The 11908-nt window shown below is 48.2% G+C and overlaps 1 protein-coding gene and 1 long non-coding RNA gene across 3 annotated transcripts; one reads left to right on the plus strand and one right to left on the minus strand.

Moving 5' to 3' along the window:
- The first annotated feature begins 1015 nt into the window (after positions 1-1015).
- On the plus strand, positions 1016-6031 carry LY6K (lymphocyte antigen 6 family member K). 2 transcript variants are annotated; one of them, XM_008001690.3, is made up of 3 exons: positions 1016-1520; positions 2482-2595; positions 3994-6031. In XM_008001690.3, exons 1-3 carry the CDS (start codon positions 1037-1039, stop codon positions 4272-4274), a joined length of 879 nt encoding a protein of 292 aa, XP_007999881.1. In that variant the 5' UTR covers positions 1016-1036; the 3' UTR covers positions 4275-6031. The 2 variants fall into 2 exon arrangements, with proteins under 2 accessions (XP_007999881.1, XP_007999883.2); XM_008001692.3 differs by having other exon boundaries at positions 1393-1520; positions 3747-4091.
- LOC119624839 (uncharacterized) lies at positions 3157-9869 on the minus strand. Its single transcript, XR_005240893.2, has 2 exons — positions 9535-9869; positions 3157-8478 (listed from the first exon to the last, which is right to left on the minus strand). It is a non-coding gene; the product is annotated as an uncharacterized lncRNA (long non-coding RNA).
- Positions 9870-11908: the final 2039 nt, after the last annotated feature.

Here is an 11908-nt window from a genome sequence, read left to right on the forward strand (position 1 = left end):
GTTACATTTGTCTTATCTGAGTTCCTTTCTCACGAAACCAACCGTTGGGCCTTCCAGACAGCATCAAGGCACTGAAACTCAGCAGGTTCTTGAGGCCAGACCCCTCACCAGTCATGAAGCCCAGCTGCCTCCTCACTCTCCCTAATTTCTGTTTTCCCACACAGGGTGACATTTCTTCCCTGCTCTAGAAACTCCTAATTTTAGTGGGTTGAGGAGAGGGATTTGTGACTGAGCACCTGTCTCCGGGCTGTAGCACTTGAATGAGGCCTTCTTCTCTGGCACTGCTTTTGGTGATTGGCTTTCTGTGCAGGGCAGCAGACCTAGATGACAACCCTGATGTTTGGGTAGCACTGTCAGTGTGAGAGACATGGAAATCCTCCAGTTCTTGGTCTTCTTGGAGGAAAGAATTCAGACAAGAGATGCACAGCAAGAGGTAAAGGGTTAAGTAACCTTTATTTAAAGAGTCAGGAGCTCAGAGAGACAAGACAGAATCTGCCACTCAGGAGATAGAGCCAAAAGCTAGTGACTTATGAGGAATTCTTTTCTTTCTTTTTTTTTTCTTTTTTCTTTTTTTGAGACGGAGTCTCCCTCTGTCGCCCAGGCTGAAGTGCAGTGGTGCAATCTCAGCTCACTGCAAGCTGCGTCTTCCGGGTTCACGCCACTTTCCTGCCTCAGCCTCCCGAGTAGCTGGGACTACAGGCGCCCGGAAGAATTCTTACTGGAGCTTTTGGTGAAGGAAAACAGTACAGCCTGAAAGAGGAACAGGGTGGGCTGCTCAAAAGAATGAGTCCGTCCCTACTCACGCTGGGGAGACCCTCTGATGAGAGTTTTACAGGATTATTCATGACGGGCCCGGGTAGGGGCCGTACTAGTAAGCAAGTTTTGCGAAGTCCTCTGGGCACGCATGCGCCATGACCTCACACACGAATGCACCGCAGTGTTTCATTAGAATCCAAAATCTCTGCCCAGGGGTGTGTCTTTTTGGTATTATAATGAGCTAAAAGCTATTCAGGGGCGAGTTATTAGGGGTGCGCCCATGCTCTTCAGCGGAGAAAATCCCCAACCCGGCCACTGGCCACTTTCTGTGGAGTGTGGGGTCCCCAAGGAGACGGCCCTGGGGCTCAGGTGCTGCGTTTCCCGGGGCTCCCGCGCCCGCTCCTGCCTGGCTGCCGGCCGCTCCGACACTAGCACAAGGCGGGACTCGGAACAGGCATTCAGGGCAGCCAGTGGCCGCGAGGCGCTGAGAGGGGCTCCAAGAACCCCGACAGCCCCGGCGGGTGGGAGGCGGGCGCCCTGGGGTCGGCGGGGCTCCCCCTACCGGCCAGACCCGGGGAGCGGCGCGCGGAGGCTGCGAAGGTTCCGGAAGGGCCAGGAGGGGGCGTCGCGCGCTGACTCTCACAGGGCGCCGCTGGGGACGATGGCGCTGCTCGCCTTGCTCCTGGTCGTGGCCCTACCGCGGGCGTGGACAGACCTCAACCTGACTGCGAGACAACAAGATCCGGAGGACACCCCGCAGACGGGTGAGCCGGGCTCGCCCCGACAGCCAGGGCCGAGAGGACGGGGCCGGCGGCGTCTGCCCAGCACCGCGTGGCCGCCGCCCCCACTAGGCCGCGAGAACAGGGCGTTCAGGGGGCCCGCGGCGCCTGGAAGCCTCTGGGGAGCCTCGCCTCGTGCGGCTTCCCCCCGGGCGGCGGGGCAGCCTGAGCCCGGCCCTTCCCCAGCCGTTGCCCTGCTCCGCCGCGTCCCTGGGAGCCCTCAGGCTGGAGGCCCCGGCGGCCTGGCCTCGGCGGGCTTCGCGGGCTGAGCACAGTTCAAACCGCGGGAGGAGGGCGGGCGCCTCCTGCAGAGCTAGGCCAGGCCCAGCCCAGACCAAGGAGGCCTCCTTTGAGGGAGCCAGGTGCGGGACCTGGGAGGCGGGTGGACCTGGAAGGTGGGCGGGAGGGCACGTGGGAGCAGACCCGAGCCCCGGGGTCGCTTCCGCAGCCGTCGGCCGGAAGATGCCAGGGCCCGCGGGTGCAGCGTGGCCGTGCCTGGGGTCAGGGTGCCCCGGCCGAGTGGGGGTGCGCTGTGAGCTCGTGTTGTGCGCTTGGATGTGGGAGGATGGGGGAGCCCCCAGGAGAGAAGACAAATCGCTCAGGCTGTAGAGAAGTCCGAGGGCTGGGCAGTTGATAAAGAAGAGAGGTGTCATTGGCTCACAGCACCGCAGGCTGTCCAGGAAGCATGGTGCTGGCTTCTGGGGAGGCCTCAGGACACTGAAAATCATGGGGGAAGGCGAAGGGGAAGCGGGCGGCTCTTACGTGGCCTGAGACCCTTCCTGCTTTCTCCCCACGCGGCTCACTCAGAGTCATGTGGCGCTAGCCACTGCTCAGGGGGAGAAAGATGGGGACCCGCCGAGTTTGTGCTGGCTCGGATGCTGGCTGTGTGCCTCAGCTAGGCACAGATAACTGGAATATTCTACTTTCTTTTTATTCCTCCTTTCAGACGAGGGTGACGATAGAGTGTGGTGTCACGTTTGTGAGAGAGAAAACACTTTTGAGTGCGAGAACCCGAGGAGGTGCCAATGGACAGAGTCATACTGCGTTATAGCGGCCGTGAGTGAGTATCTTCCCTCTTGTTGGAGACCAACAGGCAGGTGAACAGAGGACTTTCAGGAATCAGGGCTGTCTAGTTTTTTCCAATAGGGAATAACTAATAGAAAGTAGTTTTTTGTTTGTTTGTTTGTTTGAGATGGAGTCAGGCTGGAGTGCATTGGCGTGATCTCGGCCCACTGCAACCTCGCCTCCCAGGTTCAAGCGATTCTCCTGCCTCAGCCTCCTGAGTAGCTGGGATTATGGACACGTGCCACCACACCGGCTTATTTTTTATTTTTAGTAGAGGCTGGGTTTCATCATGTTGGTCAGGCTGGTCTCAAACTCCTCAGCTGAGCCACCCACCCTTGGCCCCCTAAAGTGCTGGGATTACAGGTGTGAGCCACCGCACCCTGCCTTTTTTGTCCTTTAAAATGTGAAGAGCAAAGTCCTGAGAGGCCAGGGAGAGGTGAAGGGGGAGTGGGGTGGGGTTCAGTCCGTAAGAACTGTGCTAGTGTAAGGCAGTGCCTGCTACAGTGGGTCCAGATAAAATATTGGGAGGTAGGAAGAAAATCTGGGTTTCATGTCATCCATTTTTAAATGAAAAATTAAGCTTTAATAATGTTGAATGCGCCACTGAGAACAGTGTCTGTGTCACTCTTACAAGAGATGCACAAAACCAAGGTGTACAGCCTTCAAGTGTGTTCTCGAAGAAGGGTGCATGCCTTAAAAACTGGAGACTGCTGCTCTGTCATCTGTGATTCCCCTGAAAAGCTTTGGGTACGTGAAGCCCTCCCCGAGGGGAATCTGGACACCCAGCACATTCTGCCCACAGGGCAGTCTTCCGGGCGGGTGAATTCTGATTCCAGCCAGCAGTTGCTCTCCAGCCCTTCCGTATCCACGAAGTTGGTGGGGCGCCGAGGTGATGCTTCAGGCTCAGTGTAACCAACATTGACTTTTTAACTTAATATGGCAAAATGATTTGTACAGTGAAGTATAAGATGAAGTGTGGTCACGAGACAAGACCCCCAGCTCAGAGCCGAGCCAGGCCCACCGAGAGGCCGGCTCCATGCCCTGGGTGATGGCCAGAATGGCTGGGAGTCATGTGTCTGTCTGTGGTCACAAAGGCCTGAGCCAACCCTGTGTTTGAGAAGTTGAGACCTGTGTGTTCCCAAACAGCGACCCCTAGACCCGCATTCCCAGTGCATGTGGACATGCCATACCACGCAGAAGCCAGCCCTCCCCCAAAGCAGCATTCAACACACAGGCCTGGCCCTCGTCCTCCCGACCCCCACTTGGTGCCCCAATTGAGTGTGCACCTTTGAACAGGGCCACCAGGGGTAAGGCTTTGACCCAGACAGAAAGGCCTTGGTGTCAGGCGTTGGAATTGCGTGATTGCCTTCTCTCGGTCTTTATTTCCTATTAGAAATATTTCCACGTTTTTTCATAATTTCGAAGCAGTGCTCCACTAGTTGTGCAGCGATTGAGATACCCAAGCCAGCGGAGAAGCGGTTTCTCCTGGAAGAGCCCCTGCCTTTCTTTTACCTCAAGTGTTGTAGAACTCGCTACTGCAATTTACAGGGGCCGGATATCAACACATCATCATTCAAAGAATATGCTGGGAGTGTGGGTGAGAGCTGTGGTGGGCTGGGGCTGGCCGTCCTCCTGCTGCTGGTCTCCATTGCAGCCAGCTTTAGCCTGCGTTGAGCCACAGGACTGCCATGGACTGAGCCTTTTGAAGCATGGACTCGCTCCAGACTATTGTCACCTGTTGCATTAAACTTGTTTTCTGTTGATTACCTCTTGGTTTGACTTCCCAGGGTCTTGGGATGGGAGAGTGGGGATCAGGTGAAGTTGGCTTTTAACCCTCAAGGGTTCTTCAGCTCACATTGAGAGGAAGTCCAGATCTCCTGAGTAGTGATTTTGGTGACAAGGTTTTCTGTTTGAAATCAAACGTTGTAACTCATTTATTGCTGACAGCCACTCTTTTCCTTGACTCCCCTCTGCCTCTGAGGGCTTCAGTATTGATGGGGAGGGAGGCCAAAGCACCACTCATGAGAGAGTATGTGCCCAGATGCTTCTGACCTTTCAGGTGACGCAGAAGCACTGGGGGAGTCTGAATGATTGGGGTGAAGACATCCCTGGAGTGAAGGACTCCTCAGCATGGGGGACAGTGGGGCACACGTTAGGGCTGCCCCCATTCCAGTGGGGATGGCACTATGGATGGCTGCTTTTCCTCAACCTTTCCTACCAGATTCCAGGAGGCAGAAGATAACTAATTCTGTTGAAGAAACTTAGACTTCACCCACCAGCTGGCACAGATGCACGGATTCATAAATTCCCACACGTGTGTGTTCAACATCTGAAACTTGGGCCCAGTAGAGAGCATCGGGGTAAATGGCCTTCATTTCTCTATCAAGATGCAGCCATCCACGGAGAGCTGAGAAATCAGACTCAGAGTTCCACCTGAAACAAACACAAGGGGACTTCAAAAGTTCACAGAAAAATTGAACTAAAAGATAACAATTAAAAAATAGGTTTTATTTCTCAGCATGCGCTCCATCAAGGTTGAGATGCTTTTGTAAGTGATGGTAGCAGCCATTCAGTTCATCCCTAAAGAACTAGGCGCCCTGGGAATTTAACCATGCCACTTCAGTCTTTGTTACGTTATTAACTGAAGAAAAGTGGGTGGACTTTAAAGATTTTTTAAAGTTTTAAAACAGAAGTAACCAAATCAGGCCTGGAAGGTATATGCCTAGTGATTTCCCATTGAAACTCTCACAAAACTGGCCTTGTTTGATGAGAGGAATGAGCAGGAGCATTGTCATGATGGAGAAGGGCTCTCTGGTGAAGCTCTCCAGAGTGATGATTTCCTGGGTGTTTTGCTGCTAAATCATTGACTTTCTCTATACACTCTCATAATAAGATGTTACTGTTCTTTGGCTCTCCAGAAAGTCAATAAGCAAGATGCCTTGGGCATCCACAAAACGGTTGCCATGAGCTTTGCCCTTGACATGTCCGCTTTTGCTCTAACGGGACCACTCCCACCTCTCGGTAGTCATTCCTTCGCTTGTGCTTTGCCTTCAGGAGTGTACTGGTTAAGCCATGTTTCATCTCCGGCTATAATTATTTGAAGAAATGCTTCAGGATCTTGATTCCACTTGTTTAAAATTGCCGGAGAATGCTTTTCTCTTGTCTGCAGCTGAGCTGGGAGAAACAGTTTTGGCACCCACTGAGTGGAGAGTTTACTTAACTTTAATTTCGGTCAGAATTGTGTAAGCTGAACACTTTGGGATGCCTACAGCATTGGCTGTTGTTTCTGCTGTTATTAATCAGTACTCTTAAATTAGGGTACAAACAAGATGAATTGTTTCCTCACAGACTGATGTGGCTGGTCTGCTGCTATGGACTTCATCTCCAACATCATCTCTTCCCTTCTTCCAATGAGTAATCCACTTACTTAAACTGCTGATTTCTTTGGGGCATTGTCCCTATAAACTTTCAAAAAATCATCAATGATTTCACCATTTTTCCAGCCAAGCTTCACCATCAATTGCATATTCTGGTTTCAATTTTAGCAGAATTCATGCGTCTGATACGAGCTCTTTTCAAACTATTGTCTTATACTTCTTAGGGCCCCAAACTAGATCCTGTTCAGACATGTTTTCACAAGTTAGTATAAGTTTATTTTGTTGCAAAAAAAATTGAAATCCATGCATTCTTTTTCCCAGTATGCATTTTCCATGAACGTTCTAAAGATCACTCATCCTTCCTCCCCATGTTGCCTATTCAGTGTCAGGGAGGATGTGACCCTACCCACTGCCCACTTTTGTCTCCCTTCTGTCACCACCATCCTGGCCAGCCACTGCTTGGTCTAATACCAGAGGCTGGTGGGTGGGGAACCCTGGGGAACCTTCCAGATAGAGTTTCTTCACTCTTCCTGAGGCATGGGAAACAGGCTCATCTCAGTCACATCTGAACACTTCAAACCTGAGGCCAAAGTCCATTCTGGGGGCAGTGGGCAGGGAGGGTCCCAGCAACTCAGGACCGTATAGGACCACCAGCACCTGTCGGGCTCTGCCTGTGTGTACATCTTTTTACCCATCACAGGCTTGTGTTCACATCCTGCCATTCATACCAGCACCCAGAAACAGTAGCCCCAGCTGCTTCCAATTCACAGCCCTGGACTTGAGTTTGGGGAGCATTACTTTTGTTAAGGCAGGCAAAAGTGGGAACTTCATTCAGAAAGAGCAAGTGAGGTAGGAGGTCAGCCACATGAGAGAGTTTCCATGTCAAGCTTCCATTAAAGTCTCTTCAAGTGAAGGATGTAATCTGTGATGTAAAATAATAGCAAGTCAAGAAATGTGAATATGGAAAGGTCCGAACTTGGGAACTGCTGGGTCTCTGGTAATACTAGGAGCACTCTCAATTACTTGAGTAAGGGACATAGAAAATTATTGCAGGGTTAGGAATTAGAATGGATCAAGGAGTTTGCTGTCTCCGGTGTGATAGATGCTCTTTCTAGAAAAGTCACCATGGATGGAAGACAGAATGGAGGGTAGTGTCTAGAAAAGAATAAGGTTCAACATAGATGCTCCATTATGAATGTAAAAGCTTGAGTATTTGTTGACAAAAGGTTAAGGGCCAGTCTAGAGTGAGGGATTGGAGAAGCAGGAGATGGTGGCCCAGCTGGTCAGGGAAAGTCCTTACACAGGCAGAATAGAACAGGGAACAGATCCAAGGCTGAGACACTGACAAGGAGAGCAGACACTTCTATCAACGTGGAAGAGCAATAGGCAAGAATACTGAGAAAGATCATGTATGGGAAGGGACCAGGAAGTTGAAAGAATTCATCCCCAGCACTCACATTTTCTCTGTGAAACAGAGTACAGTGGTGTCTGCTCAGAGAATGAGGGTACAAATAAGGTTGGACTTTGAGTGCCATGATGGAAGCTTCGGACTATCCCTAAAGGCAAGAGAGAAGGGATATCTTAGGGGACATAACATAGGATAGCCCAGCATTGTGGAGGTCATGGCTAAGACAGGGCATTAAACATTTGCAGAGACCTGCAAGAGTTCAGTGGTGGATTTTCCCCAGCAGCAGTCCATGTTTATGAGGGGGAAAGGCAGATGACAAACGTGTATCTGGGTGTGAGCCAGTTCAGAAGGTCAAGATGGAAAGAGAGCAGTTGAGTGATGAACTGTGGAAGATTGACTGAATGGAGAAGTCAAAGTAAGGTTAGAAATACCAGTTCTGAAGAACAGTACCAAGGCCAGAGGCTGTAGACGGCACAGAAACACAGAGCAGATGTTAGCAATCCCATGATTAAGAGAGTAGGAAAGAAGGAGATTACAACCACTAAAAATAACCAGAACTTAGTACACAATAAATGAAGGCTCAAAACTAATGGGGAAAGAATGGATTATTGAATAAATGATATTGTTAAAATAGGCTACTGTGTTACTACTAGATCAGGTGTGTGAGTAATGGAAATCCCCAAATCATAATGACTTAAACAACACAAGAATGTGTATTCCTTGCTCTTGTAAATGAAGTGAGCAAGTAAGCAGCACAGGGCTGTGGGCGACTGCTGGAAGGACCCCTTTTCACGTGCCACCACAGCTTGGAGCACACACGGGGAAAGGGTAATGTATGGGTTCCGTAAGACCAGCATGGTTTTCAGAATTATAAATTCTCCAAAATATATATGCATGTATAGATCATCACCTATGTGTAGGCTTTAAAAACAAAATTGAAAATTTGAGGTTCTACTTTGAGTCCAGAAAGCAGTCTTCTAAGAATAAGTATGTCAGGGTTTCCAAGAGCTGCTGGTAGCCTGGCGGCTGGACTCAGAGGATACATGAAGACACACTAGAAAGTATCTTGAACATGGATTTCATGTCTTGATCTCTGAAACAGAAAATGACCCTCCTGTAATACACATGAATTAATTCATAAATCTCCAAACAGCTAGACTTTCTGAAGGCTCTGCTTCGTCAAACAAACATGTCCAGGTCTCTGAAATGCCCTTCTATCTCAAGCACTAAAACACTATTACTGACTAAATTCTTTTACGGGCAAGCACAAAACTGATACTATAAAACAGAAACAGCACAAGAAAGGAAATTAGAAGCCATCATAATTGTGAACAAAAAATAAGTAAAATATTGGCTAATCAAATCCAAGTGTAGTAAAATACTAATACATTATGATAAGTACAGTTTATCCCAAAAATGCGAGAATAATAAAATCTTAGGAAAAGATATCACTCGCCATAGCAAGAGAATATGGAATAACCAAATGATAATCTATATTCAGTTATAACATTTTAAAAATCTTGGATACCTAAGAATAGAAGGTAATTTCAATATTTTGAAAAAAGTTACTTACCAGAAACCTAACGCAAACACCATACTTAGTGGTGAAGCATTAGTAGTGTTCTGTCTAAACGCAAAAACATGATAAGCCTATATACATTGTTACCATTGCAATAAAACATTAAAGTGGAGAGTTTAGCCATGTAGTATAAGAAAAATAAAGAGTATAGAAACTTGTTCCTGGCCGGGCGCGGTGGCTCAAGCCTGTAATCCTAGCACTTTGGGAGGCCGAGGCGGGCAGATCACGAGGTCAGGAGATCGAGACCATCCTGGCTAACACGGTGAAACCCCATCTCTACTAAAAAAAAATACAAAAAACTAGCCAGGCGAGGTGGCGGGCGCCTGTAGTCCCAGCTACTCGGGAGGCTGAGGCAGGAGAATGGCGTGAACCCGGGAGGCGGAGCTTGCAGTGAGCCGAGATCCGGCCACTGCACTCCAGCCTGGGCGGCAGAGCGACACTCCGTCTCAAAAAAAAAAAAAAAAAAAAAAAAGGAAACTTGTTCCCAACAAATCTGCCACATTAGATAGTCACCTATAACAGAAGACCTTAGATTAATTAATTTGTAAAGAACAGAAATTTATTGCTCACAGTTCTGGAGGTGGGGAAGTCAAAGATCAAGATGCCAACAGATTTGATGTCTGGTGAAGGCCTGTTCCTCATAGATGGCACCTTCTATGCGTCTCTGGAAAGACCTAAAGAGGCGAAGACATTCCCTTTGGTCTCTTTCATAAAGGCATGAATCACATTCTTGAGGGGTGCCTCCAAAAGGGATGCACCTCTTTTGTTTGTTTGTTTGTTTTTGACATGGAGTCTCGCTCTTGTCACCCAGACTGGAGTGCAGTGGCGAGATTTTGGCCCACTGCAGCCTCCGCCGCCTCCTGGGTTCAAGTTATTCTCCTGCCTCAGCCTCCTGAGTAGCCAGAATTATAGGCACCTGCCACCACACCCGGCTAATTTTTGTACTTTTAGTAGAGATGAAGTTTTGCCATGTTGGCCAGGCTGGTCTCAAACTCCTGACTTCAGGTGATCCACCGGCCTCACCTTCCCAAAGTGTTGGGATTATAGGTGTGAGCCATCGCGCCGGGCTGGGTTGCACCTCTTAATACCAACACAATGGTGATTAAGTTTCAATATGAATTTTGGAGGGACACAAACATTTGTACCATGCCATTCTGCCCCTGCCCACCCCCAAACTCATGCCTTTCTGACATTTAAAATAAATTTATTCCATCTCAAAACTCTTAACTTCAGTTAAGTCTTAATGTAGTTCCAGCATCAACTCAAAAGTCTGAAATCCAAAGTCTTATCTAAGTATCACCTAAAATAGATATGGATGAGACTCAAGGTAAGATTTCTTCTGAGGCAAATTTGTCTCCAGCCATGAACGTGCAAAATCAAACAAGTGACATGCTTCCAAAATACAATGGTGGGACAGGTATAGGATAAACATGCTTATTTCAACATAGAGAAATAGGAAGGAAGGAGTGACAGGCCCTGATCAAGTACAAAACCCAACAGGGCAAACATTAAATCTAAGTCTCCAAAATATTTTTTAATCCACGCCACACATTCTGGACACACTGGAGTGGGGCTTGAACTCCCAAGGTTTTTGGCAGCCCTGCAGCCTGCCCTCCTGGTTTTGCTAGGTGCACCTCTCACAGGCTGGAGTTGCATGCTGGTGGCTCTACTGGTCTGGGGTCTTCAGGGCAGCCCTGCTTTTATGATGCCACTGGGTATTGCTCTCTCCAGTGACCCCTGCCACATCTGTTGCTGTTCTCTGCCTGTGCCCTAAGTCTGTCTGAGGCATCCTTTGAAATCTAGGTGGAGGCAACCATTCCTCCAAAGCCCGTGTGGAAATGGTACCATACAGATGCTGCCAAGGTTTACCACATATGCTGCCCTCCTGGGGGGCACTCTGAACTGGTCCTGGGCCTACTTGAGTCACAGCTGTAACAGCCAATGCAGGCCCAGAACTGGAATGCAGAGAGCAAAGCCTTGCAGTCATTTTGCTCCCAAGACCCTGGTGTTCTGGACCTGTGGTGGGTGAGACATCCACGAAAGTCTCAGAAATGCCCTCAAGATCATTCCTCCATTGTCTTGATGAATAACATACAGTTTCCTTCTATCCATACTGGTCTCCTTATCAAACATTTGCTTGACCACACCTTTGGTTTCTCTCCTGGACACACTTTCACATTCTTTACAATATCGTCAGCTGAGAATTTTCCAGATATTCAAGTTTTGCTTCCCTTTTGATGATAAATTCTGTCTTTAATTCGTGACTCTCTTCTTGCATTTCACTATAAGCAGTCAAGAGAAGCTGTGCCACACCCTGAACACTTTGCTTAGAGATTTCTTCTTTCACATATTCTACCTTGTTGCTGATAAGTTCTTCCTTCTACAAAAGGCTAGAACATGAACACAATTCAGCCAAGTTATTTGTCACTTAGTAACAAGGATTGCCTTTCCTTCCGTTTCTAATAAAATCTGTCCTTCATTTCTGTCTGGTACTTCATAAGAATGGCCTTTACTGTCCATGTTTCTACCCAGATTTTGATCATGACCACTTGGATAATCTCCAAGAAGGCTGAGGATTTTCTCTATAGCTCTTCTCTTCTTTTGAGCCCTCACCAGAATAGCCAATGTTTGATTAGAGCCTGTTCCTCATAGATGACACCTTCTATGTGTCCTCATGTGGCAGAAGGAGCTAGAATGATCCTTTCAATCTCTTTTATAACAGCATTAATCCCATTTAAGAGGATGGAACTTTCATGATCTAATTACTTCCCAAAGGACCCCACCTCTTAATACCAATGCAATGGAGATTAGACTGCAACATTTTGGAGGGACATGATATTCAGACTATTTGCAATAGCTTAAAACTCTTCTATTATAAAACACTTCCTCTGATTCTCTGGCTGCTCAGATTAAAAAAAATTTAAAAAAAAAACACTTTTAAATC

This window comes from Chlorocebus sabaeus, chromosome 8, assembly GCF_047675955.1.
Source record: "Chlorocebus sabaeus isolate Y175 chromosome 8, mChlSab1.0.hap1, whole genome shotgun sequence".
NCBI lineage: Eukaryota > Metazoa > Chordata > Mammalia > Primates > Cercopithecidae > Chlorocebus > Chlorocebus sabaeus.

Coding starts and splice junctions, on each gene's coding strand:
- LY6K (XM_008001690.3), top strand. CDS start 1,037: ATGCTCTTCAGCGGAGAAAATCCCCAACCCGGCCACTGGCCACTTTCT. Junction 1,521..2,481: donor GGAGGACACCCCGCAGACGG/GTGAGCCGGGCT, acceptor TCCTCCTTTCAG/ACGAGGGTGACGATAGAGTG. Junction 2,596..3,993: donor CTGCGTTATAGCGGCCGTGA/GTGAGTATCTTC, acceptor ATTTCCTATTAG/AAATATTTCCACGTTTTTTC.